The following is an 8,311-nucleotide window of genomic DNA, read 5'->3' on the forward strand; positions in this document are numbered from 1 at the left end:
CGATGGGAGAAGATTTGACCATCTCGTCACGGACTTCGGTATGTCATCGTACATACCGGTGCCATTAGTCGAGCCTCCACCATTGATTGCCCCGGAAGTGCACGTCGACGAAAACCACGAAGAGCAATCGGGGGACGAGGATAGAGGGGAGGGGGAGGATGAGGCGGCGGATGGAACGGAGCGTGTTCAGGTTATTTTTATAACTCGTTTACATTTATTTGTTTATGTCTAAATATTAACGTTTAATTCTCATTTTAATGTCAGCCACGGGTGCCACAGCACGCACCGCGCACTTATCGCGCTGTGCGTTTAGACCACGCCACGGATGCACGCTTACGGAGAGTAGAGGACGCGGTGCTACGGATGCAACGTCAAATGGATTGGATGATGGAGAGGGAGGCCAGCCGACAGCGCGGTGAGGATTACACATTACCTCCCCCACGCTTTGATCGCGAGGCTAGCATATCAAGGGCCGGCGCCGGCGCCTCAACCGACGGGGACGAAGACGGGGACACGGTAGTGTAAATATTGATTTACACTACTTTGTTATGTTATGAACTTGTTTTGAACTTTTATATTTTGTATGTTATGAACTACTTATGAACTTTTATATTTTGTATTACATGGTTTTATGTTTTTTATGCTTTTTAATATTGTAAGGTTACAATTATTAAAATCCAACCAACTAGTAACATAAACAAGATCATAATATTAGTTTAACTACATACTAAACTTATGAAAAAGATGTATTTTCCAAACCAAAAGAAAACAACGAGAGCTTGGATTCCAAAACACCATAAATCAAACCAATATGAAGATGTATATTTCATTTAATATTTTTTTAAACAAATAGCCAACACCTAATATTATAGACTAAAATCACATTGCAACCTATAACAAAGTAAGAACTACAAAATTTCTCAAAAAAACTTAATAATTCATACACATATTTTTTTCGATAGAAATATAAATATATTATAATAATTAACGATAAACATAAAAATCAAAATCTTATAATTAAAATAAATATTTATTTAAATATATATCATTTTTATCATAAAAATCAAAATCCTTTAATTAAAACAAATACATATTTATATCAAAATCTTATACTTAGTAATATTAATATTAATAATAATAATAATGATAATAATAATATGATGATTTGATGTGGTGAGATGATATTGACCATGATTTGATTGATTGAGCACTCACCGCCACGGTTAGCACTTACCGTGGTGTTTGGTGCGGTTTTCTAACCACACCGGCGGTGTGGTTAGAATTGCCCTGTGAAATAAGAGAAACATGAAACCAGGTTCACGTAATTATGACATGTTACAGAATCAGTTACTTATTTTATTAGGTATAAATAGATTCTTATCACTTTAAAGACGATGAAGTCAATCCCAATCTAGTTCATTATTCAATTTAATCGGTTTGAAACCAAATTATAATTCTCTCTAATAAGGTACCCTAAAGTTAAGGAAAATATAGATGTAGGGTAGCGAAAAGTTTCAAAAACTCATTAAGGAGTATCCGCGGGTCATTCAAGACTTCCTCAAGAGTCACCCGCGGAACAACCTCATCACCCGCATAACTCAATTCAAAGGAAAGATAGCGAAAAGCTCTAGAAGTCATGAAATAAGATCCGCAGATCAATCTAGACTTCCTCATAAGTCATCGCCAGTATATTCCTATCATCCGCAGGATGACAGAAGGATGACGTGAGCAAAACAGTTGTAACTAACTTCCTTCTAGCAGATTTACATAAAGATTCCTCCGTGAAGGGAACGTGGCATAGCAACCAATCAGGCAAGGACAGCTGTAAAGGTTGTTATAACCGTGCACATGGCCAGCGTTCCTTCCCTATAAAATGCAGACACGTGTCTAGTTTGTTACAAAGAATATCTTCTAGAAGAGGACAGTTGTACCAATAATATTCCCCTAACTTCCGGCTATAAATACTCACTTCATCTTCATGAGGTAGGCACTCACACTTCACAGATTACATCAATTACTTTAAGTACTTTCTCTTTTTACAAGAACTATACTTATTCTCGCGCCGGAGGGTGGTTACCGGAAGACCCCCACCCCTGTCCTTCACGTGAGAAGCTTACGGTGTTCTGTTTTGAGGTTCCTTTCGTCGAAAGAGTTCTTATTCGTATTAACGTGTTACTCTTCACATAATCCATACCCGGTGGAATCATCGGTCTAACCTATTCGGGTTTAGATCCGTGCTTCTTCATTTGCACAATCCGTGTTTTTTGCTAGAACTTTAAGTTTTTTGATCCTTTGGTTGATATGAGTCAGTCTCAACATCTTCCGATGGAAACTCCGATGGTAACTAGACGTTCAGATGGACCTGCTGTACTTGCTAGACCTACTCCTGGTGACTTGGGACGGGTGATATCGGAGACTCGCCGGATTCGTTAGATCCCGGATCTGGAAGACAGACCTGGAAATCTGTCCCGGTGAGATCTTCACATCAGAATCTCAAATCTGAAAAAAATTCAAACTCCTGAAGAATGATTGGAGTTACAACAGGAGAAGATTGCGGCTGAGTATGAGCGAATGTTACGCGAAGAGAAAGATCGTGCGGGGAATTTAACTTATGACGATGTTCCGTCAAGGTCTCCATCTCCTCCGTCAACAGTTCGTCGAAGCCAGATCCGGGAGAGTATCAAGTTTCAGGTGTACTCTGATGAGGAAGAAGAAGTTAGACGACATGACATAGATCATCCAGTTATACGGGGTGTATCCCGCAGAACTGATAATGATCAGAGTCAAGCATCTAGAAGTCGAAGGGATCCCACATATCGTCGTAATGAAGCAAGTTACTTTAGTGAGGATAGTCAAGCTTATGGTAGGGAAGAGACTAGTCGCATGCGTGCAATGGTCAGACATACCAAGTACTGTAGTGACGTAGAAGAAGACTTTACAAAGCCTTATAGACCCGCGACATTTTGCGGAGAAGTCGAAGTTCATTACGCGAATTGCTACAGTTCCGTTTCCTGTGAATGTGAAAATCCATACCAATTTAGGAAAATATAATGGTATGACGGATCCAAGTGATCATTTTCTTAATTTCACTGCGGCAGGCGGGGTCAGTAGTTGGACACTACCTTATTGGTGTCACATATTTGCTCTTACGTTGACTGGTGCCGCCCGCAAGTGGTTCGAAAAGTTGCCCGATGGCCAAATTCAAAACTGGAATGATTTGGTGGCTAAATTTTCACAACATTTTAGCCATCAACGAAAGCACACGCGGGACCCGGCTGAGATTCTGGATGTGGTTAGGTGGGACAGTGAGACGACTGAGGACTTTATCACTCGTTTCAACAATGAAAGTTTGAACATTGGTGAGATAAGTGAAGATATGTCACGGGGAGCTTTTCGCAAAAATGTCTGTTGTAATGACTTGATCCGGTGTCTAACAGGAAGGGATTGAATGACCAAGACTTGGGACAAGCTCATGTCACCTGCAAAAAATTTTGCGGCAACTGAACGTGTATTGGGATGTGACAATTCTAAACAGCCAGCAAAGGCGGAATTCAAGAACACGCGACTGAACAGGCCAGTACGGGTATAAGAATCAAGCCTCTAGCAGAAACTTCCAGACAGCCAAATGCAAGATCACTGATTAGGAACAAGAACAAACACCGTAACTGAGGGAAAGATAGTACCAAGTGGACTCCATTGGCAATCAGAGATTCTTACTACAGAGAATGTAGACTTCAAGAAGCCGCAACCAATTGTGCGAAGAACACATTTGAATCCCAATAAGTAGTGTATGTTTCACAATGACATAGGTCATCATACTGACGACTGTGTCAGTTTAAGAAATGAGATTCAGCAAGCAATTAAGTCAGGAAAACTGGAACATTTGCTGAAGAACGTTAGGTAGGGGCCCGCAAGCCACTCGCAAAAGCTAATTCTAGCCCGCCAAAAAGCAAGTGAAAGACTTAAATGTTCATATGATCCAAGGAAAAAAAAAGTTTGCGGATACAAAAGACAAGAGCTTGAATATGATGAACGGAAAAGTGAACCAGTGGTTTTTCCAAGAATTAAAGCAGGCCCATGTATGAAATACCCATTGATTATCACAACACCGATTGGTCATTGGTCGCAATATGTCTTCTTCGGTACAGGAAGTACATCAGATATCATGTATGAACAATGTTTTGAGCAATTGGATGAGGAAGACAAGGCGAGGTTGAAACCTATCACGCGCCAGTAACAGGGTTTTGTTATGAAGTAATGCATACACACGGTGTTTTATGCTTCCCGGTTACTCTTAGTGATGGAATTCATTCGAGGACCGGGGAAGTGGAATTTTTGGTATTGCATGCGAGATCAAAACATGACATAATCTTAGGTCGAGAAGCAATTGGTGACTTTAATGCTAACCCGTCTACCGCACATGGTGCAGTAGGAGTACCAACACGCACAGGCGTTGCAATCAAACATGTCAATAAACACAGTTTTACCACGGCCAGTTCAAAACCAAATAAAGTACCTAAACTGGTTGTGCGGACGGAACCTAAGAAATGGGCGATGAATCCGAAGTTCCCGGAACAAACCGTAATGATCGGGCCCACTATTTCTGAAATAGTGAGGGTATTTTTTAAACAACTCCTTATTAAGAATTTTGATGTTTTTGTTTGGCAACCTGCGGACATGACTGGTGTTCCAAGAGAGATTGCGGAACATAGGTTGCGAGTAAACCCAATTTTCACTCCTATTGTTCAAAAGAAGTGGAAGATGGGACCAGACTAGACCAAGGCAATGAACGAGAAGGTACAAGATTTGTTTAATGCTGGGAGCATCTGGGAGATTCGATATCAAACTTGGGTGGCAAATATAGTTATTGTTCCTATGAGTAATGGGACATGGAGAATGTTATTGAATTTACAGATTTAAACAAGCCATGCCCAAAAGATTGTTATCCTTTACCTGAAATTGATCTGAAAGTAGTTGCGGTTGCACCATTCAAATTCAAATGTTTCCTTGATGCATATTAAGGATGTCACCAAATCCGCATGGCGTGTGGAGATGAAGATAAAACTACTTTCCGAACATATCAAGGCACATGTTGCTATAAAATGATGCCTTTTTGACTAAAAAATGCGGGTGCAACATAACAGCGGCTGATGGATGAGGCCTTCAAGAGTCAGATTGGGCATAATCTGGAGGTTTACTTGGACGATTTAGTGATCAAAAGTGTTAAGGAGGATCAAATGTTGCGGGATATCGAAGAGACGTTTCATACTTTGTAAAAGATTAACATATAATTTTGGGCGTTATAGTTACAAGTGCGGGCTTCAAAGATAATCCAAACAAAGTCCAAGCAATAGCCCGCATTACTTCACCATATTCCCCCAAATAAGTGCAAACGTTGATTGGAAGGTTGGTATCCTTGAACATGTTTATGGAAAATCATGCGTCTAAGTAATTTCCTTTTGTGTCAACATTGCATAAATGTTTGAAAAAAGCGCACTTCAAATGGACTACGGAGGATGAAAAAGCATTCTTGGCGGTAAAGAAATGTTTGATGGAATTACCTACCTTGTCCGCGCTACAAGCAAGAGAACCGCTGACCTTATGTCTGTCAACGTCAGACATAGCCATGGCGCAGCATTGCTAACGGACAGGAAATATGTTCAAACGTCAATCTATTATGTTAGCAGAACATTGACGGGCGTTGAAACAAGGTATTCTAGGCTTGAAAAGTTGGTGCTAGCTTTGGTTTATGTGGCTAGACGAATCCGCAAATATTTTTAAGGTTTCCCGATCAATGTTTTGACAGGGTATAAGTTAAAAAGCGTTTTAAGTAGACCTGATTCGTCAGTGAGGTTGGAAAAGTGGGCCAGGGTGAACATACAATCGATTATAGGACAAGACCCGCTATCAAGGGACATGCATTAGACTTCATTACTAAGGTCCCAGAAAACAAAGAAACAAAATGTTTAAGTGAACAGCAAACCCCTACACCACTAGACAAGATCAAGTGTGGTCATTGTTCACCGATGGTGCATCAAGTGGTGAAGGGTACGGTGCGGGTCTGAGGTTGGTTTATCCAGAAGGTCACGATTTTACTTATGCCATCAAGTTAGATTTCAAAAGAACTAATAACGAGGCAGAATATGAAGCATTCCTGGCAGGATTGCGGATTGCTAAGAAACTTGGTGTGTAATATCTTGAGGCATGCGTCTATTCAATGTTGATTGTGGGACATATACTTGGTCATTTGAAACCAAAAATGAAGTGATGGCCTCATATTTATCTCAAGCAAAAGATCTTATACTTCAATTTGCGTCATGTAAAGTCATTCATATAAAAAGAAGCGAAAACAAATCTGCAGACGCCTTAAGCAAATTGGCTTCAACAAACTTTGAAAATTTTGCTAAGGATATACTTATTGAAGTTTTAAATCATCCATCAGTCCCGCAACACTAGGTATTGGTCATACAGACAGGAGTAGAATCTTGGATGGCTCCGATTGTTGCATATTTATCGCCTGGAGCATTTCCAGAAGGAAAGTCAACAGCCCAAAAAATTAGACACAAGGCATTGAATTGTGAATTGTAAGACGGAGTGCTCTACCGTCGGTCATTCTTAGGCCCATTCCTTAGATGTGTTGATGTGAAAGACGCCAACTGTCTAATAAGAGAAACTCATGAAGGAATATGCAGCTTGCATGCGGGCCCTAGGATGGTTGTGGCCAAGTTAATGAACGTGGGATATTATCGGCCGGGAATGCATGTTAATGTCGTTAATGAAATTAGAAAGTGTGATTCACACCATCGACATGCACCAAACACTTTGTGGCCAAAAAATGAGTTGGTGTCAGTATTATTCGCTTGGCCATTCCACAAATGGGCAATTGATATCATGGGACCATTCCCAGAAGCTCCAGGACGTGTCAAATTTTTAATAGTGGTAATTGATTACTTTACTAAATGGGTTGAAGCCAAACCAGTTGTCTCTGTTACTACTGCAAATTTGAAAAAAGTTTATATGACAATTTATTATTTGTCGCTTCGGCCTCCTACAAACAATAGTCAGTGACAATGGAACTCAATTCGCGGATGGTGGATTGCAAGCATGGTTGAAAGAACTTCAAATAAACCAAGTATTCACATAGGTGGCTCATCCGCAAGCCAATGGACAAGTTGAAAGGGCTAATTGAAGCATTTAGGACGAAGTCAAGTCAAGGTTGGGGTCTAAACTCACCGGATGGGTTTATAAGTTGCTACATGTGTTATGGGTTTCACAACTCAAAAGAAAGCAAGCAACTTAGAAACACCATTCAGTTTGACATATGGCACAGAGGCCAAGATTTCCGCAGAGATTGGAATTCCATCCGCAAGAACACTTTCTGTTATTAATAATGATGAAGAGTTATGTTTGAATCTTAATATTCTTGGAGAACGATGCGAATTAGCACTCATTCGAGAAAACAATTATAAACTTCAACTTCAAAAATACTATGAATCTAAGGTCAAAATTTGTAAATTTCATGCGGGAGATTTTGTATTCGCATCAATGAAGCTTCAGGGCGAGGGGCTTCAGGAAAACTAGCCCCAACTTGGAAATGACCTTATCGAGTCAAGGAAGTTTCGTCTAAAGGCGCGTATACGTTGGAAAAATTGGATGGCAATAAGATTCCACGAACATGGAACATAGCGCAGTTAAAAAATTGTTACATATAATGGTCTGCATGTCATTGGTAAAGGATCGCATACCTTATTTTGAGTTATGTTTATGGCATGCGTGCCACTGTTAGACAAAGTAATCTGAGTATTACTTAGTGTCAAGTTAAGATTGTAAAGATGGCTTGTATGCCGCTTTTCTACAAGAAATCATTTACCCTTTTGTGATTTGAATATTACAAAAATACTTTACTTGGTGTGCGTGCCATAAATGACCTGTGTGTCATCGAAATTATACTTGGCGTGCGTGCCATAAGTGACCTACGTGTCATAAATAATTTACTTGGCGTGCGTGCCATAGATGATCCGTGTGTCATAAAAATTATACTTGGCGTGCGTACCATAAGTGACCTGCGTGTCATAAATACTTTACTTGGCGTGTGTGCCATAAATGACCCGCATGTCATAAAATGTTTCATTTGGTGTCCGCACCACAAAGACCCACGTGTCTTCAAAATTTAATTTGTTATAAAAATACAAGTAATCCTTTATTGGAGCATATATGGAAATCCTAAATTACACTTATATTATTTAAGATAATAAAACAAAGTGAAAAGGAAAATTACATCATAAATATCATTCAAAAGAGTATTACAAAA

General features: G+C 39.8%; 1 protein-coding gene across 1 annotated transcript; it reads left to right on the plus strand.

Annotated features, from left to right (window-relative positions):
• The first annotated feature begins 3,055 nt into the window (after window positions 1–3,055).
• LOC143628325 (uncharacterized) lies at window positions 3,056–3,448 on the plus strand. The gene has a single exon (XM_077097948.1). The coding sequence runs from the start codon at window positions 3,056–3,058 to the stop codon at window positions 3,446–3,448; it is 393 nt and encodes a 130-aa protein (XP_076954063.1).
• The last annotated feature ends 4,863 nt before the right edge of the window (window positions 3,449–8,311 follow it).

The sequence above is a fragment of the Bidens hawaiensis genome, unplaced genomic scaffold (assembly GCF_021521415.1).
Source record: "Bidens hawaiensis isolate Kalapana, Puna unplaced genomic scaffold, B.hawaiensis_p1.1 tig00004868_1, whole genome shotgun sequence".
Classification (NCBI taxonomy): domain Eukaryota; kingdom Viridiplantae; phylum Streptophyta; class Magnoliopsida; order Asterales; family Asteraceae; genus Bidens; species Bidens hawaiensis.